This window comes from Crocuta crocuta, unplaced genomic scaffold (genome assembly GCF_008692635.1).
Source record: "Crocuta crocuta isolate KB4526 unplaced genomic scaffold, BGI_CrCroc_1.0 scaffold549, whole genome shotgun sequence".
Taxonomy (NCBI): Eukaryota; Metazoa; Chordata; class Mammalia; order Carnivora; family Hyaenidae; genus Crocuta; species Crocuta crocuta.
In genome coordinates, this window is record NW_027529169.1 from 901977 (window position 1) to 925081 (window position 23105).

At 41.9% G+C, this 23105-nt stretch overlaps 1 protein-coding gene across 8 annotated transcripts in view; it reads left to right on the forward strand.

Annotated features, from left to right (window-relative positions):
* RBMS2 (RNA binding motif single stranded interacting protein 2) overlaps positions 1 to 23105 on the forward strand; it is a 94899-nt gene that overhangs the window by 65032 nt on the left and 6762 nt on the right. For all 8 annotated transcript variants that reach the window (XM_077757524.1, XM_077757523.1, XM_077757526.1 and 5 more), the window contains 10 exons: positions 5037 to 5095; positions 6172 to 6263; positions 7707 to 7864; positions 15908 to 15987; positions 16123 to 16232; positions 16544 to 16590; positions 16758 to 16851; positions 21417 to 21494; positions 21784 to 21894; positions 22715 to 22795. In XM_077757524.1, coding sequence (XP_077613650.1) covers positions 5037 to 5095; positions 6172 to 6263; positions 7707 to 7864; positions 15908 to 15987; positions 16123 to 16232; positions 16544 to 16590; positions 16758 to 16851; positions 21417 to 21494; positions 21784 to 21894; positions 22715 to 22795 — 910 coding nt within the window. The remainder of the gene's footprint in view (positions 1 to 5036; positions 5096 to 6171; positions 6264 to 7706; positions 7865 to 15907; positions 15988 to 16122; positions 16233 to 16543; positions 16591 to 16757; positions 16852 to 21416; positions 21495 to 21783; positions 21895 to 22714; positions 22796 to 23105) is intronic.

A 23105-nucleotide genomic window follows, 5' to 3' on the forward strand; every position in this document is an offset into this window, starting at 1 on the left:
GACTGAGAAGAGCAGGTGGCTGGAGGCCTGCTGGATGCTGCAAACTGGGAGTTAAACCTTTCTAGGAAGGCTGTTTCCCATACATAGAAGGACTTCCTGTTTTTGTCCCAGTTATCTCTCTCTGGGTTGTAGGAGAAATGAATGTTCCTGGATCCTAAACCCTGGTGGGCAGGAAGAAGAAGCATGGAGTGCGGGGCTGGAACCCATGTCCTTTTGGAGAGTCTTCTTCTTCCAAGGAGGAAGCAACAACAAACCAGCTGTTGTCAGCTGCAGCGCAAACTCTGAGCTGGGTCAGAGTCTCAACCTGCTCAGACCACAGCAAGCTCCACCCTGGGGCTTTGATAGGGATAGCAGCCTGTATGTCCTCTGGCTGGTCTCCTTCATCTCTTCTCTTGCCTAATTTTGGGAAAGATTCTAAATATGTAACCCTAAAGGGCTAGGATCATCACATTCATCCCCACCTCCATTTTGATGTATTCTTTTCACAGCCTCCAAGGCATTGCTTGGCTTTTTCTGTCTAATCCATTGGGTGACAGAAGTCCCACCAAAAGCATCATTTAGAGCCTGCCCAGGAGCAAAACAGATATATCAGTCATCATATGTTCTTTAGGGATGAGAGGGAAAGTGATAAAAACCAAAAACAAAACACTTGTTTGGGGTATTGGTGTCAAATTCAGTCCCTGCCAACTATTTTCAGTTAAATCCTTTACTTCTGATTCTGTTAGTGATTTCTGTTCTGTATCTTTAATATTTTCACCCTCCTAGGATGGGATGTAGAGATGTCTTTCTAGTGGAACACTTCCAATATAATCCTGACCTGGGATATTCCACTGCTCAGTTTGGGGGACTCCACATGACTCTGCTGCCGAAGTATAATTTTCAAAAAATTGAAAAACCTGATCTCCTATGAATATAGGCAAACACATGTCCAAGATTTATGTCACTTATTAATAAGGGAACCAACAGGATGGTAAAAAGGGTTCAAAGAGCATTTGAGGGACTGAGTATTTATGGACAATGAAGAAATGTTGGAATAAGATTCTTAGGTTATAGGGGCATCTGGGTGACTCAGTTGGTTATGCGTTCAACTCTTTATCTCAGTTTAGGTCTTGATCTCAGGGTTGTGAGTTCAAGCCCTGCGTTGGGCTGACACTTGGTGTGAACCCCACTTAAAAAAAAGATTGCTAGGTTGTATACAAAACTGGTTCATATCTTATAGGACAATATGAAACTGCAATCTTTGGGATTCTCTTTTCTACTGGCCAGAAATTATTTGCATCTTACTGGACAAAATGTATAAGTTAATATGTATCTTCACAATGTCTGGACCCTAATCAGTAGTATATAGTAGGTCAAACAAAGAAACATCCCCCCAAATAATGAAATACACTTTTTTTTTTTTTTAAATTTTTTTTTTAATGTTTTTATTTATTTATAGAAGAGAGAGAGAGAGAGACAGCATGAGCACGGGAGGGTAAGAGAGAGAGGGAGTCACAGACTGAAACAGGCTCCAGGCTCTGAGCTGGCAGTCAGCACAGAGCCCGACGCGGGGCTCGAACCCATGAACCACGAGATCATGACCTAAGTGAAAGTCGGACGCTTAACCGACTAAGCCACCCAGGCGCCCCTGAAATATACTTTAAATAGGTGTTTTAGACAATGTTCCAAAATGACATTGAAAAGATACACAATCCTCATTTTACCTTATCGTCAAGTTTTGGGTAATTTCTGAACACTGCTGTTGCACCTGGTCTTGTACCCACTTATCTCCCTAACATGCTAAAATCTTGACAGTGAAAAATAGAAGTCTTAGAATAAAGTAAAGCAGAACAGAGAACCATTTGCACTAAAGTTGATGTTCCTTGACTGTAGTAATGATAATAATAGCAGTTTAGAACCTTCAAGCATTTATCATGTGGTAGACATTAATGCTTTATTTCCATGAACTCATTTCATATTCCCAACAATCCTGTCTCTGCTTTGCAGATGATGAGACTGAGGCACAGAGGAGTTAAATGACTTGTCTGAGATGACAGACAGCTATAAAGTGTCAGAACCAGGGTTTGAACAAGAGCAGTTTATACTAGCCAACTGGATCTGACAGTACACTAAAAGAATTATTTACCATGATCAAGTGGGATTTATTCTTGGGATGCAGGGCTGGTTCAATATCTACAAATCAATCAGTGTAATACATCGCATTAATAAAAGAAAAAGTAAGAACCACATGGTCCTCTCAATAGATGTGGAGAAAGCATTTGACAAAATACAGCATCCTTTCTTGATAAAAACCCTCAAGAAAGTAGGGATAGAAGGATCAGACCTCAGAAAAGCCATGTATATGAAAGACCCACCGCTAATATCATCCTCAGTGGGGAAAAACTGAGAGGTTCCCCCTACGATCAGGAATACAACAAGGATGTCCACTCTCACCACCGTTATTCAGCATAGTGTTGGAAGTCTTAGCCTCAGCATACAACACAAAGAAATAAAAGGCATCCAAATTGGCAAAGAAGAAGTCAAACTTTCAATCTTTGCAGATGACATGATAGTCTATGTGGAAAACCCAAAAGATTCCACCAAAAAACTGCTAGAGCTCATCCATGAATTCAGCAAATTCACAGGATATAAGAATCAATGTTCATAAATCTGTTGCATTTCTATATACCAATAATGAAGCAGCAGAAAGAGAAATCAAGGAAGTGATCTCATTTACTATTGCACCAAAACATAAAATAGCTAGGGATAAACCTAACCAAAGATGTGAAAAATCTATATACACTGAAAATTATAGAAAGCTTTTAAAAGAAATGGATGAAGATAGAAAGAAATGGAAAAACATTCCATGCTTATGGATTGGAAGAACAATTGTTGTTAAAATGCCACTACTACCCAAAGCAATCAACATACTCAATGCAATCCCTATCAAAATAACACGAGCATTCTTCACAGAGCTAGAACAAACAATCCTAAAATTTGTATGGAAAGAAAAGACCCTGAATAGCCGAAGCAATCCTGAAAAAGAAAACCAAAGCTGGAGGCATCACAATTCTGGACTTCAAGATGTATTACAAAGCTGTAATCATCAAGATAGTATGGTACTAGCACAAAAACATACACTTAGATCAGTGGAACAGAATAGAGAAACCAGAAATGGACCCACAAACATATAGCCAACTAATCTTTGACAAAAGGAAGAATATCCAATGGATAAAAGACAGTCTCTTCAGCAAATGGTGTTGGGAAAACCAGACAGCAACAGGCAGAAGAACGAAACTGGACTACTTTCTTACACTATATACAAAAATGAACTCAAATGGATGAAAGACCTAAATGTAGATCAGGAAGCCATCAAAATCCTAGAGGAGAAAACAGGCAACAACCTCTTTGACCTTGGCTGCAGCAACTTCTTAACTTGACATGTCTCTGGAAGTAAGGGAAACAAAAGCAAAAATGAGCTGTTGGGACCTCATCAAAATAAAAAGCTTCTGCACAGCACAGGAAACAATCAACCAAACTAAAAGGTAACTGACAGAATAGGAGAAGATATTTGCAAATGACATATCAGATAAAGGGTTAGTATCCAATATCTATAAAGAACTTATCAAACTCAACACCCAAAAACAAATAATCCAGTGAAGAAATGGGCAAAAGACATGAATAGACACTTCTCCAAAGAAGACATCCAGATGGCTAACAGACAGATGAAAAAAATGCTCAACATCACTCATCATCAGGGAAACACAAATCAAAACTACAATGATATAGCACCTCACACCTGTCAGAATGGTTAAAATTAACAATTCAGGCGACCACAGATGTTGGCAAGGATGCGGAGTAAAAGGAACTGTTATGCACTGCTGCTGGGAATGCAAACTGGTGCAGCCACTCTGGAAAACAGTATGGAGGTTCCTCAAAAAAACTAAAACTAGAACTACCCTACAACCCAAAGGATATTTATCCAAAGGATACCGATGTGCTGTTTTGTTGGGGCACATGCACCCCAATGTTTATAGCATTGCTATCAAGAATAGCCAAATTATGGAAAGAGCCCAAATGTCCATCGACTGATGCATGGATAAAGAAGATGTGGTGTATATATATAGTACATACACTATGTATACATATATATACACACATATGGTATATTGGCAATCAAAAAGAATGAAATCTTGCTATTTGTAACAGTGTGAATGGAATACACTAATTTGGCTTAGTGTCAGAGAAATTAGAGAAAGACAAATATCATATGACTTCACTCCTATGTGGAATTTGGGATATAAGACAGATGAAAATAATGGAAGGGAAGCCAAAATAATATAAAAACAGGGAGGGGAACAACACAGACTCTTAAATACAGAGAACAAACTAATGTGTTTTGGGTGGGGATGGTCTAATTGGGCAAGGAGCATTAAGGACACTTGTTGGGATGAGCACTGGGTGTTATATGTAGGTGGTGAATCACTGGGTTCTCCTTCTGAAATCATTGTACTGTATGCTAACTAACTTGGGTATAAATTTAAAACATATATATAAGATAAAGAGCAGTTTGGCTCAGGTTAACCTTTAATCAGAGGTGGGTAATGGGGTGTCAGAGAAGAGAATTATCTATATATTTTTCATAGGAGGAATGGTATTTTTCCAGAAGAAGATAATTATTAAGGCTTATATTTAGTCCCCAAGGAATTCCAGCCAGAGCTCTGCCCCTACACACTCTCCTATGTGGACATCACCAGTATTCTTTTCCCAAGAAGATAATAGTCTCTTTCCAACTAGTGTCTAAATCTTAATTGGAGAAGAAGAAAGAAGTATGCTGATATTGTAGGGACTGTAGTACGTTATTTCTTGTAGACATCTTTGGAAAATAGGTTTATATGATGAGCTTGACATTTTAAATTCATTTCTTCTTCTTTATATTAAGGTTTGAGTAGGAACAGTTGTGAAGAAAGGGCATGGATTCATCCAGATGTCTTGACCTCTGTCCTGTTCTCAATCCCTGCCCCCACATTATCACTTTGCATTTTCTTTTCCCTTAGATATGGCAAGATTGTCTCCACTAAGGCCATACTGGACAAGAGTACAAACAAATGCAAAGGTGAGAGAACAGCTGTCTTTGGTGATGGAGAGCACCTGTGAGTGAGGCCTTCCCTTGTCTCTAATCTTTACTGCTCAAAGCTCCTAGTACCCAGCGTTGGGGAGGAATCTCTAAGGTTTTCAGGCTTACAAGACTAATAGGTATTTAGATTGTTTGGTGACCAGATTGCTAGAGCTGAAAATGCTATTTTGGGGACCCATGGCTAGAAGCATGCACAGAGCCCCTGAACCTATTTTGGACTTCTTGTTTCCCCAGATTGGATGGTGGATATGGGAGGTAAGATTGTTTCTATTTAGTAAAGCATTGTAATGTTTTTGTTTTGTTTTGTTTTTATTTCTGAGAGAGAGAGAGACAGTGTGAACAGGGGAGGGTCAGAGAGAGAGGGAGACACAGAATCCGATGCAGGCTCCAGGCTCTGAGCTAGCTGTGAGCACAGAGCCCAACGCGGGGCTTGAACCCATGAGCAGTGAGATCATGACCTGAGCCGAAGTCTGACACTCAACCAACTCAGCCACCCAGACGCCCCTATTTAGTAAAGCATTGTAAATGCCTTGCAGTGGTGGTAGTGGTAGGGTGACTTGGTGGCTATTGGGGTGGAATTTGTTGAGGTTTTGAGCAGCTCTGGGTACAGGCGGAAGAATAGAAGAAGACAAAGGACTATCTGTTGGGTGGGGTGGGGCTTCTCACAGGTGGCTGGCTCTCTGCAAAGGAGAGGCTATATTCCCTACGTGCCTACATTCCTACGATGTGGCTAGAAAACAAGAAAGAGTTCTGTTAGGGGTGGGAGCTGTGGATTATTAAAAAAGCCTAGTTTCTGAAACCTCATATTTCTTAAGGGGGAGGGAAAAAGCCAAGAACATCACAAGGACATCATTGCCCTTGGCATGCATAGCTGTAAAATAGACTAAATCTCATGGGATTTGAAGAGCACATGGATAACCACTTGAAACCTCTTAATTTCTTTCTCCCTTCCACTGTGTTACATGGAACATGACTCTTTCTCTGTCCCCTGAAGAGCCTGGGCTGCCTCCTTTCTTAGACCCCCACCTCCCAGTGATGCTGTTTCCTTGTTCCAGGCTATGGCTTTGTGGACTTTGACAGTCCTTCATCAGCACAGAAAGCTGTCATAGCACTGAAAGCCAGTGGGGTGCAGGCACAGATGGCAAAGGTAAGGGTTCTACCCCATGTCTGCTCCTCCTAGCACCAGAGGTCCATTTCTAAGGCTTCCAGGGGTTGTAAGACCATGAATTTGATGGGCAAGGGCCAGGTGCAGTAGTTTTTTACTATATCTGACCAAAGAAAGGCTGAGCTAGGGTCTCACTGAGCACCCCTTGACTGCCAGAGGAAGATGTTCTTCAAAATCTGTGACAGGTAGCTCTGTCAACTGTTCCTCTCATCAAGTATTATAAGCAGGTAAGAGGGTCAAGAGGCTTCCCTTCCTCCTGCAGTTTCCCCATTTACACCCTGGCCCCACTTCCCTACCAGACAGCTTGTGGTAGTTTTGCAACATTCTGTGAAGAAGGCAGTTGTGCAACTCAGAAGTTAAGAACAGTGCCCTTCACCTCCCAACACTGTTCCCTTTGCTTGTGGGGGTGGGGGTGGGGTATTGGTAGGGGAGTTGATAGAGGTTGGGGAGAGAGAAGCCACAGCAAGGAAGGAAGCTGACTCTTCTTATCACGTCTCTCTGGAGCTTTTGTTTTAATCCAGACTACTAGAAAAGTGAAGGCTTTTCTCTCCCTTCTGTTTTGTGGTGGGATTACCCCCCTTGCCTTTCTGAAGTCATTGTGAATACTCTGTAGAACAATGAGGTAGGCCTGACAGTCACCCTTTTCTGTATGGCGAAAGAAAAACAAAGCCCTGAGGGGAAAGGCAGAAGAGGCATTGAAGTTGCTGGTGATCTGACCCCACTCTCAAGGGCAGTGACTGCTTAAGTTCTTAAAAATACAGCTGTGGGAAGTTACTGCCATTTTGCACATTCTGCCCTCTGGTGGGGCTCTTCCATCTCTTCTTTCCTCTTTCCGGAGAAAAGCTCTCTGACAATGGAGTTGAGGACACTTCAGAGTTCCTATGAGTTTAGAGCTCTGAGGGCTCCATGGTGACCCAGTGAACTATACATCTGCCCTTAGCACAGCCCCCAGCACATTGCCTTTCCTTTCCCCTTCTCCCTCTACCTGCTCTCCCTCTGTCGCATTCCTACTCAGAGGATTCTACTGTGGCCGGAAGAGGAGGGAGGGGGGGATTGCTTAAAACCGTCCAGCCGCCCGGTCCAGCCGTCCTGTCCAGCGGGGGGAGCAGTTTGGCCAAGGGAATCCAGCGCTGGGGAGGGAGGAGTAGCTGCTCTGCCTAGTTCTTAAAGAGACAGCCAAAACATCACCGATGACTTCTATTACAGGCGTGTAATACTGGAAATATTGAATCTGGTTTTTTCCCCCCTGGACTCAACATACAATCCATGGTAGTGGGACTAGGTGTTATGAACAGTTAAGACCCTCTTTGTTTATGTGTGCCCCTTTCTACTATCTCTTTTTTGAGATGTCATATTGTGACGAGGGCTTAGGGTGGGAGAGGGGTAAGAGATGTGCACTTCATTTCCTCACTTTTTTTTCCATAGCAACAGGAGCAGGACCCCACAAATTTATACATATCAAACCTTCCACTATCAATGGATGAGCAAGAACTGGAGGGGATGCTGAAGCCCTTTGGCCAGGTTATCTCCACTCGAATCCTTCGAGATACCACTGGAACCAGCAGAGGGGTTGGCTTTGCAAGGTGAGGGATATCAAGAATGGGAAATGATGAAGTTAATAAAGAATGTCACTTAGAAGATCACCAAAGAAATCTGTACCCCTCCCCCAAGGGACAAATTATTGGCTTAAAGTACTCGACAGTGAATCAGAAGTTCATTTAATTAGAGGTCACAATACTCAAAAACCCATTTGCTCCAAATCTTTATCCTTTCCCCACTTTTTCTTGCTACTCTAGCATTTGTTCCTTGATCCAGACCCAAGCAGAATACAGTAATTTTGTATCTTCTTATGGTTTACTGAATAGTTTCTCATTCTGTTATGTCATTTAATCTTTATAACAACCCCACAAAATACAGTAAAACCTTGGTTTGTGAGCATAATTCGTTCCAGAAACATGCTTGTAATCCAAAGCCCTTGTGTATCAAAGTATCAAAGTGAATTTCTGCATAACGAATAATGGAAACTCAGATGATTTGTTCTACAACCCAAAAATATTCATATAAAAATGATTACTAAAAAAATGATTACTATATTATAATACAAAATATAAAGAAAAATAAATTAACCTGCACTTACCTTTGAAAACCTTCGTGGCTGGTGTGAGGGAGACTAGAGAGAAGAGGGTTATTGTGTAGGACAACTTTCACTAATAGAATCACTGCTATCTGTTGGCTCAATGGAATCTTTTTCTACATGAGGGCCATAGTATATGTTTGCACAGATGTTGACTCCAGTACAGTATTAATAAACTCTTGTCGTATACTGTATTTAATGTAACTGGCAATAAGGCAGCAGTGGAAAAGGTCTATATCTGCAGGCAGCCTGACCTAGAATGAAGCAAAGCATTCCAAAGTTTACTCTTGTATGGAAAAGCAAAGGACTGTCTGTAGGTGCTTTGAAGTGACAAAAAATATACTAGTGCCAGCTGTGGGCACCTTCCAACGTGCTGAAAAATCACTGTACTGATTTTCTGCCAAACACTACAGCCTGAGACTAAGCATTCAAGCATGGAGATAATCACCCACAATCCCGTACAGAGAGAGAACCATTGGCTCAATTGTGATCAAGTGACATTTGGTGTCACATACTGCTTGTATTGCAAGACATCATTCATTTATCAAGTTAAAATTTATTAGAAATGTTTGCTCATCTTGCGGAACACTCACAGTGTTACTTGCAATCCAAGGTTTTACTGTAAATATTCTGTTTTAAGGAAACCAGGGCACCTGGTTGGGTCAGTCAGCTTCCAGCTCTTGATTTCAACTCAGGTCATGATCCCAGGGTCATGGGATTGAACTCCACGCCTCGCTGTGCACTGGGTGTGGAGCCTCTTTGAGATTCTGTCTTTCCCTCTCTCCTCCCCCATTCATGTGCTCACTTTCTCTTTCAAAAAAATAAAAAGGATTCTCTAAAACAAAAAACAACGTTTTATAGCTAAGGAAACCAAAGCCCCCAATATAAAGTGATTTGTCCAAGGTCTTACAGCACTGGGTGGTAATCCTTCTGGCCTTAAGATCAGTGGGATGAAGAAGATTTGGCCTACCTTTTCAGTTCTGTTGAGAGACTTAGATTCTAGACCAACTCTGCCACTAACTGCCCCTGTGATATCAGACCTTTGTGTGCCTTGGTTTATGTGCGTCGGTTTGTGAAGTAGAGATTGATGTAGATGAGTGATTTTCTTAAGGTGTTCCCTAGAGCTGCAGAGTTATCCAGGGTGCCTACCTCATTTGGGCTTACGTGTCGTTTGTAGGGCTTCATCATCTCCTAGCCCACTTAAGAAATGGTTCTTTTTTTTTTTTTTTTTTAATTTTTTTTAAAATTTAAATGTTTTAAATTAAAGTTTAAATAAAATGTTTTATTTCTGAGAGAGAGACAGCATGAGCAGGGGAGGGTCAGAAAGAGACGGAGACACAGAATCCAAAACAGGCTCCAGGCTCTGAGCTGACTGTCAGCACAGAGCCCGACACGGGGCTCGAACCCACCAACTACGAGATCATGACCTGAGCCGAAGTCGAATGCTCAACCGACTGAGCCACCCAGGTGCCCCGGTTCTGCTTTTATTTTAAGATTTTGTTTAAAAGTAGATTCTGTTGCTTTTTTTAAAAGCTTGAAAAATATTGGAATAAGTGATCTGAAGTTTCCATTTTGTGTTACAATATCTTGTCTGGTTCAGGAACACTCCCAAGTGTTTCAGATCTTGGGAACTCAATCTTGGTAGCACCACCTGCTGGCAATCCCAGATATAACTAGAAGAGAGTTCCTATGTTTGTGGTCATTAGACTTTTTTTTTTTTTTGCTCCCATACTTAAAGCAGAGGTTCCTCACCTTTTTCAGTTGATGACACTTTATGTTGTCACAATACTTTGTTTTGTTTTGTTTTTTTGCTCTAGACCAAAAGAACTACTTAAGGGGCACCCAGCTGTCTGAGTCAGTAGAGCATGTGATACTGGGGTAATATATTTGTTCGAGCCCCACATTGGAGGTAGAGTTTATTTAAAAAAAAAAAAAAATGAGCAAAAGAAGTACTTAACAGCTCAGTTTCTTGAGTAATTTAATGGTCTAAACAACTCAAAAAGTTTTTTTTTTAATTTTTTTCACGTTTTATTTATTTCTGAGAGAGAGAGAGAGAGAGAGAGAGAGACAGCGTGAGCAGGGGAGGGTCAGAGAGAAAGGGAGACACAGAATCCAAAGCAGGCTCCAGGCTCTGAGCTAGCTGTCAGCACAGAGCCCGGCGCGGGGCTCAAACCCATGAACTGGAGATCATGCCCTAAACTGAAGTTGGACACCTAACTGACTGAGCCACCCAGGCGCCCCTCAAAAAGTGGTTTTATGTTAAAAGTTTTGTTGCTATTTTGGAATGCCTGGGTGGCTCAGTCGGTTTTTGCTTGATTTTGACTCAGGTCATGATTCCAGGGTCACGGGATTCTCTCTCTCCTTCAACCCCTCTCCCCTCCTCATGCTCTCTCTTTCTAAGATAAAAAAATGTTTTAATTAAAAGAAATTTATAGCTATTTCAAAAATTCATTAAAAGAGAAAAGATTTGTATTTTGGTCTTTAACTGTACTTATTCTACTTACAAATGGGATGTGCGTCTGTTGAACACTGCACAACTTCTCAAGCTTTGGAATCAGATTGGGCACTTACACCCTCATTTCCTGTTACACATTGGTTTTCTTATGGTATTTGCTTTTGTCATAGCAACCATTGAAAAACTAGCTTTGTAATAATACATTATTGAAGGATTTTAGGGTGATATAATTTTGAAATAGTGACCTGTTTAGAGTTAGTAGTCCACCCAATATCCAACAGACGTTGCTGTATTTTCTTCAGAAAGTTCAGGGGTGCCTGGGTGGCTCAGTCTGTTAAGTGTCCGACTTCGGCTTAGGTCATGATCTCCTGGTTCTTGAGTTTGAGCCCCGCATTGGGCTCTGTGCTGACAGCTCAGAGCCTGGAGCCTGCTTCCAATACTGTGTCTCCCTCTCTCTCTGACTGTCCCCTGCTCACGCTCTGTCTCTGTCTCTAAAAAATAAATTTAAAGGGGTACCTTGGGTGGGTCAGTCGGTTGGGGGTCCGACTTCGGCTCAGGTCATGATCTCACGTTTCATGGGTTCGAGCCCTACATCAGGCTCTGTGCTGATAGCTCAGAGCCTGGAGCCTACTTCAGATGCTGTGTCTCCCTCTCTCTCTGCCCCTCCCCTGCTTGTGCTCTGTCTCTCACCCTCAAAAATAAATTAAAAATGTGAAAAAAAATTTTTTTAATTTAAAATGTTAAATAAAAAAGTTCGAAAGCTCCCTATGTATGCCTCTGTGAGCTCACCACAGTGGCACAGGGTACCTCCGAGTCCAGTTTGGAAATTGTGGCTTTGAAGACTTGAAAAACTGAAATCTCTTGTATCTTTCTATATTACTGTCTACATATTTTCTTCATACATTTTGATCTTGCAAAGTATAATTTCCAGCAAATTATGATATTTTAAATAAAACTGTCATGTCATTTATAAATGTATGCAAATATATCTAAACTGTCATAGCAATGTGATACACAAAATCATCTGTTTAAAAATATATAGGATATTTCTTTTTTAATGGTTGTAACCTTTAAGTTTATTGATTTATTGAGAGACAGAGCGTGCAAATGGGGGAGGGGGAAAGAGAGACACAGAGAGAGAGAGAGAGAATCTCAAGCAGGCACCACACTGCCAGGGCAGAGCCCAATGTGGGGCTTGAATCTATGAGATTATGACCTGAGCCAAAGTCAAGAGCCAGACACTTAACTGACTGAGCCACCCAGGTGTCCCTAATAGTTATAACTCTTATATCATTCTTATTATAGTGGTTTTTTTTGTTCTTTTTTAAAAATTTTAAATGTTTTAATTTATTTTTGAGAGAGAGAGAGCACAAGCAGGAGAGAGGCAGAGAGAAAAGGAGACACAGAATCAGAAGCAGGCTTCAGGCTCTGAGCTGTCAGCACAACACAGGGCTTGAACTTGTGAATTACGAGATCATGACCTGAGCCACAGTCAGATGCTTAATCAAGTGAGCTGCTTAGGCACCCTTTTTTGTTTTCTTTAATAGACTAAAGTGTTTAGGGACGATTTCAATTTTACTTATTTATTTTGGGGAGGGACAGGGCAGAGAAAGATAATCCCAGGCAGCCTCTGTGCTGTCAGCATAGAGCCAGATGCGGGGCTCCACCCCACAAACTATGAGGTCATGACCTAAGCCGAGATCAACAGACACTTAACCACCTGAGCCATCCAGGTGTCCCCCTTTTCTTGTTCTTGATCTTGTACTTCCATTCCGTTTCATTACAGAATTGTATTCCAGTATAAAATATTTTTATAGTTGAAAGTCTTTTTATGGATCATTCTATTGTACTTCTCTGCAACAAAAAAATATATATACAGCAAATGAGATTTTTTTTCTTATGGTTATGAGTCTGTACATGTGAAGTAAATTTTATTGGAAAAGCTTTCTCCTATGACATGGGTAAGTTTTATTTTGTTTAGGTTTTTCTAATTAGGTCATGTAGCCGCTAGTGACTGTTGTTTATTGCTATAATATCAATTCTGTTCCTGTTTTTTGTTTTCATGCTGAGAAGCCTTGTTCACAAAATATGTAAATAGGAATAGGAAGAGTTTAGTTAAAATAGGAATTCTTTGAATTTTTTCTGATTTATATGCGAATAACCAATGTGATTGATCCATCAAAATTGATTTTTTAATGTCAGTTAACAACCTACTGAGTCATCTAGCTTGTTGGAAAAATTAGAAACATCTTACTTACAAAATGGTTTAAAAGTCAGGCATCCTTGGGGCGCCTGGGTGGCTTAGTCGGTTAAGCGTCCGACTTTCGCTTAGGTCATGATCTCGCGGTTCGTGGGTTCGAGCCCCGCGTCGGGCTCTGTGCTGACTGCCAGCCCAGGGCCTGGAGCCTCTTTCAGTCTGTGACTCCCTCTCTCTCTCTGACCCTCCCCTGCTCACGCTGTCTCTCTCTCTCTCCTAGAAATAAATAAAACATTAAAAAAAAAAAAAAAAAAGTCAGGCATCCTTGCCTCCTGTGGAGTTTGGGGATATGTGTGAGGTCAGTGGAGAGGGGTGGCTGTGAGAGTGCACTTGACCATTGGTGGCCACAGTCTCTCCCCAGGCAGAACACTTTTAGGAAAGAGCTTATGAGGAAGTGGAGGTTATGATAACAATTCTCTTTAAAATACCCATCATGCCTGCTTAGCCTTTTGGAAGATTAAGGAATAGAAGTAACCTAACTAAAGACTGCTGCTGTGGAGTACCTAGGTTGTGGTTTTTCCCTAAAAGGTTCCATTTGAGGCTGTTTTCAAATGACCACCTTCATAGGAATGGTTCCTGTTTTTAGTGGTTATTGGCATAGAAAATGCAATGAGATTTACTTTAAATATGGAAGGAGGGGAAGATACTGTACCTTGTGCCATATAGACCCTTATAATTTTTAGAACACACTTAATGTTTGTTTACTTTTGAAGGACAGAGCGTGAGCAGGAGAGGGTTGGAGAGAGAGAGAGGGAGACACAGACTCCAAAGCAGACTCCAGGCTCTGAGCTGTCAGCACAGAGCCCAGTGTGGGGCTTGAACCCATGAACCATGAGATCATCACCTGGGCCAAAGTCAGACACTGAACTGACTGAGCCACTCAGGTGTCCTTAGAACACACTTAAAGACATGATCTCGTTTGATTTATAGTAGGGTAGGTAGAGATGTTATCTCTAAAGCAGAAATGAGGAATAGGTCCAGTGGGTTTTGTGCAGGTCCTAACTCCTAGAACTTTGGGTGATAAACTGGTGCTGGAATCTAGATTTTCTGATTTCTTATTCAGTTGTCTTTCCTCAACAAGATACTTTAACTCAGTAGTTCCCAACATTGTTTCTATCACTATAGACCATGAACTCTATCTTATTACCCTTTTGTCTTACAGTTTTATGAAGTCTTAATATTATCAGGAGCTAATTAGACTACAGAAGCAAAAAATAAATATTAGCAAGTTCTTAGCTTGTGCAGTTTTATTGGAGTGAAGTTAGGAATTTTTTAATAAAAACTAATAGTGACATGGGGCACCTGGCTGGCTCAGTGGGTAGAGCATGTGATTCTTGATCTCAAGATCATGAGTTCAACCCCCACATTGGGTGTAGAGCTTATTTAAAAAAACAAAACAAGGGCACCTGGGTGGCTCAGTCGGTTAAGCCTCTGACTTTGGCTCAGGTCATGATCTCACGGTTCGTGGGTTCGAGCCCTGCGTTGGGCTCTGTGCTGACAGCTAGCTCAGAGCCTGGAGCCTGCTTCGGATTCTGTGTTTCCCTCTCTCTTTTACCCTCCTCTGTTCATGCTATCTCTCTCTCTCTCTCTCAGAAATTAAAACATAAAAAAAAATTTTTTAAACAAAAACCAGGCGCCTGGGTAGTTCAGTTGGTTAAATGTCCTACTCTTGATTTTGAATCAGGTCATGATCTCACGGTTTGTGAGATTGAGCCCCACATTTGGGCTCTGTGCTGAAAACATGAAGCCTGCTTGGAATGCTCTCTTTCCCTCTCTCTTTGTCCCTCCTTAGATTGCATTATGTGCACTCTCTCTAAATAAGTAAATAAATATTTTTTAAAAATATTAATTAAAAAATAGGGGCGCCTGGGTGGGTCACTTGGTTAAGTGTCCGGACTTCAGCTCAGGTCATGATCTCATGGTTTATGAGTTCAAGCCTTACATCAGACTTGCTGCTGTCATCACAGAGCCCGCTTGGGATCCTCTGTCCCACCCCTCTCTATGCCCCTTCCCGGCTCACACTCCTCTCTCTCTCTCAAAAATAAACATTAAAAAAAGGTTATTCTTGGGGTGCCTGGGTGGCTTAGTCGGTTAAGCGTCCGACTTTCGCTTAGGTCATGATCTCGCAGTTCGTGGGTTCGAGCCCCGCGTCGGGCTNTCCTAGAAATAAATAAAAATATTTTTAAAAAAAAAAGGTTATTCTTAATAAATAAATAATAAATAAATGATGGTGACAGCCACTATTTATCCTATTCTTGTTTATGAACTAGACCTAATAGTAGGCCTATTCATCAGTATCTTCTTTGGAATATTCATAGCATGAAGATCTTCATTTTTTCATTGTAGGGGCCCTATAGGAGCCCGTTGAGGGACCTTTTATTAGAAGTTGCCACGGGGCACCTAGGTGGCCCAGTTGGTTAAGTGCTTGACTTTGGCTCAGGTCTTGATCTCACAGCTCTTGAGTTTTAGCCCTGCATCAGACTCTGTGCAGAGCCTAGAGCCTGCTTTGAATTCTGTGTCTCCTTCTCTGTCTGCCCCTTCCCTGCTTGTACTTTGTCTCTCTTTCTTTCTCTCTCTCAAAAAATAAACATTTAAAAAAATTTTTAAAAAAATGGGGTTGCCTCTTCAAGATACCTTGAATTTGTGTGGAGAAAACTTTGTTTCTAGAGTCATAATTTTTAGAGCATTTGTGGGATTGGGAACTTAGAGCTTTCTCTTTGAATGTAGGGAGAGCATAGATCCTGAAGAAGCTAGAGCCTAACCCCTCTTGTGCTCCTTAGGATGGAGTCGACTGAGAAATGTGAGGCCATCATCACCCACTTTAATGGAAAATATATTAAGACACCAGCTGGAGTACCAGGTGAGGCATCTGGGAATCAGGCTGAGAGAGCCACAGGTTGTTACTTCCAGTGAAGATTCTGGAGGCATTTTTCGTGAGCGTGAATGGACTAAGTACGGTAGGACTCAGCTGCCTGTTTGCTTTCTTTCTTGGCAGCCCCATCTGATCCCTTGCTTTGCAAATTTGCTGATGGTGGTCCAAAGAAGCGACAGAACCACGGAAAATATGTGCAAAATGGACGGGCCTGGCCAAGGAATGGAGATGTGGTAAGAGCACCTCTGAGGAGACAGGAGTACTAAGGACATTAAAGTGGAAGGGAAATTACCATGGCCTGATTTGTGTGAGTTTAGATGGTAAGCTTGAGAGCTACAGCTGGCTGCTTAGCATGGTCTTCAGTGTGGGTCTTGAGAGGGATTGTGCAGCCTACACAACCAGAACTTCAGAACAGCAGTAGCGGGGCCCGTCCAGACTTTGCTCTAATCTGTTAAATCAAACACATCCTAGTCTTGATGTTCTGGGCTTCCCTCTGTTTTCACCTGAGGGCTCACAATATGATCACTCTGTTCTTCCTTTATAGGGTGGTATGGCCTTGACCTATGATCCCACCACAGCTCTTCAGAATGGGTAAGGGTGTTGGATGTAATTGGGTTACCTGAAAATGACAAGAGCCTGTCTTGACACTGGGATGTTTCATCTTGATTTTTAAACGGCAGCTAGTGGCTGTGTCTGTTAGTGGGGCCCTTACCTTGTGGTTTCCTGTGACTCCTTACTGATGAGGTTCCTTCTTCCAGGTTCTACCCAGCTCCTTATAACATCACCCCGAACAGGATGCTTGCTCAGTCTGCACTCTCCCCATATCTTCCATCTCCTGTGTCTTCATATCAGGTATGTTCATGTGGAAAAAAGGGTGTGGTGGTTTTCCCTACCACTGTGCTTTAAGTGAGGGAATATAAGGCTGGAAACTACTTATTTTTTGGTTGTTCCTTTATATATATTGCTCACAAATCATTTTACTTGAAAGCATAATGTGATCACATTACATGTACATAGACTGTTATGGTAGCATCCTCTTACTCTCCATAAGTCTACCACCCCATAAGTAAACCCATATTAATTTCCTCTTATTCCATGTATTTCAAAAAATTCATATTTTTCTTCATGTGCACACATATATATAGTTTGTGAAGTCATTGTTTACAGAAATGTAAACATATTAAATATATTTTTATACTTCTCTCACTTAACAGTATCTTAAACCAGTGATTCTCAAAGTGTGGAACCGAGACCAGTAGTATCACCTGAGAATTTTAAAAAACAAACTCTTGGGCTCCACCCCAGATCTGCTGCATTAGAAACTCTGGGGATGGGTTCCAGCAATCTGTGACCATACAAAGTTATTACAGTATTATTGACTGTATTCCCTATGCTGTACTTTCCATCCCCATGACTCAACTTATTTTATACCTGGTAGTCTGTACCTCATAATCCCTTCCATCTATTTCGTCCATCTTCACCCCACCCCTTCACCCCATGGAAAGCTGAGTTTTTAACAAGTCTTCTGTGTGATTCTGATGTAGCTAATGCTGAGATTTTTTGTTTTAACCATTTCTTTTTTTAAATAGTTACATTATATTTCATGCTGCAGATATACCAGAATTCTTCAACTCTGTCTTGGTGAAGAGTATTCATTTGGATTTCATAGCTTTTCTGGAACAAATGACACTCCAATCCATATATTATTCAACCTAGCAGGCACATTCCTTAAGCTCTAGGTCCAAGAAATAAAACCACTCATACGTAAAGACCCTTCTGGCTACATCGTTAAGTTTGAGTACTTTTATTTCTGGGGGCTAGCCAAGGAGCATGATTGCTAGGTTGAATAATGTATGGACTTCCATGTTTGTTTTTTTTGTTTTTTTAATATGTGTTTTAAAGTTTATTTATATTGAGAGAGAGGAAGAGAGCATGTGTGCATGTGAGCAGAAGAAGGACAGAGAGAGGGGGAGAGGCAGAGAATCCCAAGCAGGCTCTGCACTGTCAGCACAGGAGCGATCACACCCTGAGCTGCAACCAAAGGTCGGACACTCAGCTGATGGAGCCTCCCAGGTGGCCCTGGACTTTCAGGTTTATGGATATTGCCAGATCGCTTTCCATAAAGGCTGTGTCAGTTCACATTTCCACTAGCAGTGTATGAGAGTGCCCATTTCCTTCCAGCCGTAAAGTGACATTGCTCTTTTTTAAGTTTTTCCTATCTTGATAGGCGTAAAGTGCATTGTTACTTAAATTTGCACTTCCCTAACAATAGCTGAGTGTAAGCTTTTCGGTTTGTTGTTGTTGTTTTTTTTTTTTTACATTTGTCATATTTTGATTTGCTCTTCTCTGCTTTTCATATGCTTGGCACATTTTTTTGTTTATTCTTTTTTTTTTTCATGTCTTTATTTTGAGAGGCAGAGACAGAGAGCAAGCAGGGGAGGGGCAGAGAGAGGGGGAGACACAGAATCTGAAGCAGGCTCCAGGCTCTGAGCTGTCAGCACAGAGCCTGACGTGGGGCTCGAACCCATGGACTGAGATCATGACCTGAGCCGAAGTCGGACACTTAACCGACTGAGCCACCCAGGTATCCCTGATTATTCTTTTCCTATCAACTTGTAAACACATATTTGTATATTATTTAAGTATTAATCCTCTGGTTATCTTTCTTAGAAATATTTTTTTCCAAATTTATTTTTGTCCATTGACTTTGTGTTGTGGTCCTTAGTCTTGTGCTCTAAACCCAAGTCATTTGGAGAGGTTATCAAACCTAAATTACTGGGCAGCACACAAAGAATTTTCAATTGAGTAAGTCTAGGGTAGGAGGCAAGAATTTTTTTTAATTATTATTTTTTTAAATGTTTATTTTTGAGAAAGAGACAGAGCGTGAATGGGCGAGGGGAAGGGAGAGAAGGAGACACAGAATCCAAAGCAGACTCTAGGCTCCAAGCTGTCAGCGCAGAGCCAAATGTGGGGCTCAAACTCACGAACCCTTATGACCTGAGCTGAAGTTGGACGTTAACCAACTGAGCCACCACGTCCCCCTCTCCAAGATTTGACTGTTTTACATTTAAATATGTAATCATATATATTTTTAAATGTATATATTTTAAAGTTTATTTATTTTGTGAGAGACAGTGTGTGACAGGGAAGGGACAGAGAGAGAGAGAGAGAGAGAGAGAAAGAATCCCAAGAAGGCTCTGCGCTGATAGTGCAGGGCTTGAATTCCCAAACTGTGAGATCATGACCTGAGCCAAAATCAAGAGTTAGATTCCTATCCAACTGAACTACTACCCAGCCACCCCCAGGAATTTATTTTTGTATATGGTACCAGATAGGGATTTTTTTTTAATGTTTATTTTTGAGAGAGAGAGAGCGAGCATGTGTGTGCCCATGCACACAGGGGAGGAGCAGAGAGCAAGGGAGAGAATCCCAAGCAGGCTCTGGGTTGTCAGTGCAGAGCTCAAACTCATGAGGCTCAATCTCATGAACCATGAGATCATGACCTGAGCCAAAATCAAGAGTCGGTTGCTTAATTGACTGAGCCACCCAGGTACTCCTAAAGGTTTTTTTTTTTTAATGTTTTATTTCTGAGAGAGAGAGAGAGAGAGAGGCAGCATGAGCAGGGGAGGATCAGAGGGAGAGGGAGATACAGAATCTGAAGCAGACTCCAGGCTCTGAGCTAGCTGTCAGCACAGAACCTGATGCAGGACTTGAACCCACGAACTGTGAGATCATGACCTGAGCCAAAGCTGAGCCGACTTCGGTTCAGGTCATGATCTCACAGTTTGTGGTTCGAGCCCCATGTCGGGCTCTGTGCTGACAGCTAGCTCAGAGCCTGGAGCCTGTTTCAGATTCTGTGTCTTCCTCTCTCTCTGACCCTCACCTGCTCACGCTGTCTCTGTCTCTGTCTCAAAATTAAATACAAAAAAAAAAATTTTTTTAATTGAGGTACAATTCACAGACCGTAAAATGCACCCATTTAAAGTATACAAGTCCGTAGTTTCTAGTATATTTTGCAAAGTTATGCAAGTATCACCACTGTCTAATTCCAGAATATTTTTATCACCTCAGAAAGAGACTCTCTACCCATTAGCAGTCACTGCCCATTCTCCCTCATCCCCAACCCCGGCAACCACTCATATTGTTTCTATGGGTATAGATTTGTCGATTCTGGATACTTCATGTAAATGGAAGCATACAGGGGGTTCCTGGGTGGCTTGGTTGAGCCTCCCGATTTTGGCTCAGATCATGATCTCACAGTTCATGGGTTTAAGCCCCATGTCAGGTTCTGTGCTGACAGCTCAGAGCCTTGAGCCTGCTTGGGATTCTGTATCTCCCTCTCTTTCTGCCTCTCCCTGCTCATGCTCTGTCTCTCTTTCAAAAATCAATAAAACATTTTTAAAAAATCAATGGAAGCATACAGTATATGTCTTTTGTGTCAGGCTTCTTTCAGTTCGCATGCTTTCAAGGTTTATTGTGTTGTAGCATATAGCAGTATTTGGTTCTTTTTTTTATGACTGAATCGGTCACATTCCTTTGTAGGACTCTACCACATTTTGCTCTTCACTTATCAGTTGATCGCTATTTCAGTTGTTTCTACCTTTTGGCTATTACGAATAATGCTGCTTTGAACATTTGTGTACAATTATTGTGTCAGTACACACTTTAATTTCTCTTGGGTATATACCTCCAAGTGGACTTGCTGGGTCACATAGGAACCCTGTTTAACTTTTTAAGCAGTTGCCAAACTGTTTTCCCAAGCCACTGTGCTATTTTACATTCCTGCCTGCAGTATATGACACTTGTTATTCTGTCCTTTTAATTATAGCCATCCTAGTGAGTGTGAAGTGGGATCTCATTGTGGTTTTGATTTGCATTTCCCTAGTGACTAATAATGTTGAGCCTCTTTGATGTGCGTATTGGCCATTTGTATATCTTAGAGAAGTCTCTATCCTTTGCCCATTTTTAAACTGGGTTCTTTGGGGGTCCCTGGGTGGCTCAGTCAGTTATGTGTCCGACTTCAGCTCAGGTCATGATCTCACGGTTTATGGGTTCAAGCCCCACGTTGGGTCGGGCTCTGTGCTGGCAGCTAGCTCAGAGCCTGGAAACTGTCTTTGGATTCTGTGTCTCCCTTTCTCTCTGACCCTCCCCTGCTCATGCTGTCTCTACCTCTCTCTCAAAAATAAATAAAATATTTTTTTAAAAGTTTTTTAATTTCTCTAAAATAATAAACTGGGTTCTTTGTTGACATGTAAGAGTTGCTAATTTATTTTATGAAGAGTTTATCCTTAATGTTTCTATTTTGTGATGGGGCATTCTAACTTTTTTTGGGTTTTGCTGAAAACTGTCAGATCACTGGGAAAAACAGTGGTTTCTAGGCAGTTAATGTTTTTGTCTGTTTGTTTTGTTTGCATTAGAGAGTAACTCAGACATCTCCTGTACAAGTACCTAACCCATCTTGGATGCACCACCAGTCATACCTCATGCAGCCTTCAGTGAGTATTCAGAAGTGGGCAGAAGCCAAAGAGGCAATTTGATGTAAAGGAAAAACAGTGGGATTTTATGATAGACGATGTGGGTGTGAGTTCTGGCTCAGTCAGAACAAATTCAGTTGGAGTTTGTTATTCCTACACAAGGACCCTCCACACTGATGAGCAGAGCTCCTGTTTCTCTTGTACAGCTGGGTTGCTACTCCCTTTTTGTTTCCCAGGAGTTTTAACTGTCTGCCTTCAGGGGTCTTGGTAGACATGAATCACTAACCTTGCCCTTTGGTGCTGCCTTTAGGGTTCAGTTCTGACACCGGGGATGGATCACCCCATTTCTCTCCAGCCTGCTTCCATGATGGGACCTCTTACCCAGCAGCTGGGCCACCTCTCCCTCAGCGGCACAGGCACGGTAAAGCAGGACATTGATTTTCAACTCCTACTGAGCAAGGGGTACCTGTGTCATGCTCTTCAGCATAAATACTTGTGAAGGAGGGTGGCAGTCACTTCGGCATCAGTGAAGGCACACAGACTAGGAGAGAAACAGAATATAGCTGTTCTGCTCCCCAGTTCACTCCTTTTAACTGATTCCTATTCAGGAAACTAAACAAATAGTACTTCTGTCTACATAGCAGTTTATCCAGGAGCTCACACATAGGTCCTTAGAAATCCTTAATGGGGGTGCCTGGGTGGCTTAGTCGGTTAAGCGTCCGACTTTCGCTTGGGTCATGATCTCGCGGTTCGTGGGTTCAAGCCCCGCGTCGGGCTCTGCGCTGACTGCCAGCTCAGAGCCTGGAGCCTATTTCAGAGTCTGTGTCTCCCTCTCTCTCTGACCCTCCCCTGCTCACGCTCTCTCTCTCTCTCCTAGAAATAAATAAAAATATTAAAAAAAAAAAAGAAATCCTTAATGAAAGTCATAGCAAGAAGAATGGATGAAGCTCATGAGCTTTCTCGTAGGTCTGCTGCATTCTGGCTTGCACAGGAGAACCTCAGGGCTGTGTGATGAGGAAGAGCAGAAGGCAGGAAAGAGCAGGAAAGGAAGGCATGGAGGTGGAAGTCTCTCTAAGCCAGTGCACTTTAGAACCATCTGAAGTGCTCTTGGAAAAGACAATTAAATTAGACTCTCTGGGGATGGAACATAGGCATCAGTGGTTTTTAAAGCTCTCCAGGTACTTTAAGTGTAGCCAAGGAGCCCATCACTGCTCTGAGCCTGTTGCTGGTTTTCATTCTAGTACATGCCGACGGCTGCTGCTGTGCAAGGAACATACATCTCCCAGTATACTCCTGTGCCGCCATCCAGCGTCTCAGCTGAGGTAAGAGCTTTCTGGTCTCTTTGGATTGAGGATAGGAAAATGAACAGGCAGATTTTTCCTGATCAAGATCTTCCTTTAACAGTGATGCTGGTTCTGTGTTCACAGTCAGCTGGTAGGTATGTGAGTAAATGTAGGAAGTAAGGACTTTGTGTCCTTGAATGAGGCCCTTCCTCACATTTGGACAGACAGTGGTTAATGCTGCTTGTACTGACAAGTGGCTTGGGAAGAAGACTGAGTGCTCTAATTGTTGATGAGGTGGGCATGTGTGCGTAGGCGCTCACAGGTGTGGAGGAGGGGGTGGGTCTGGGTG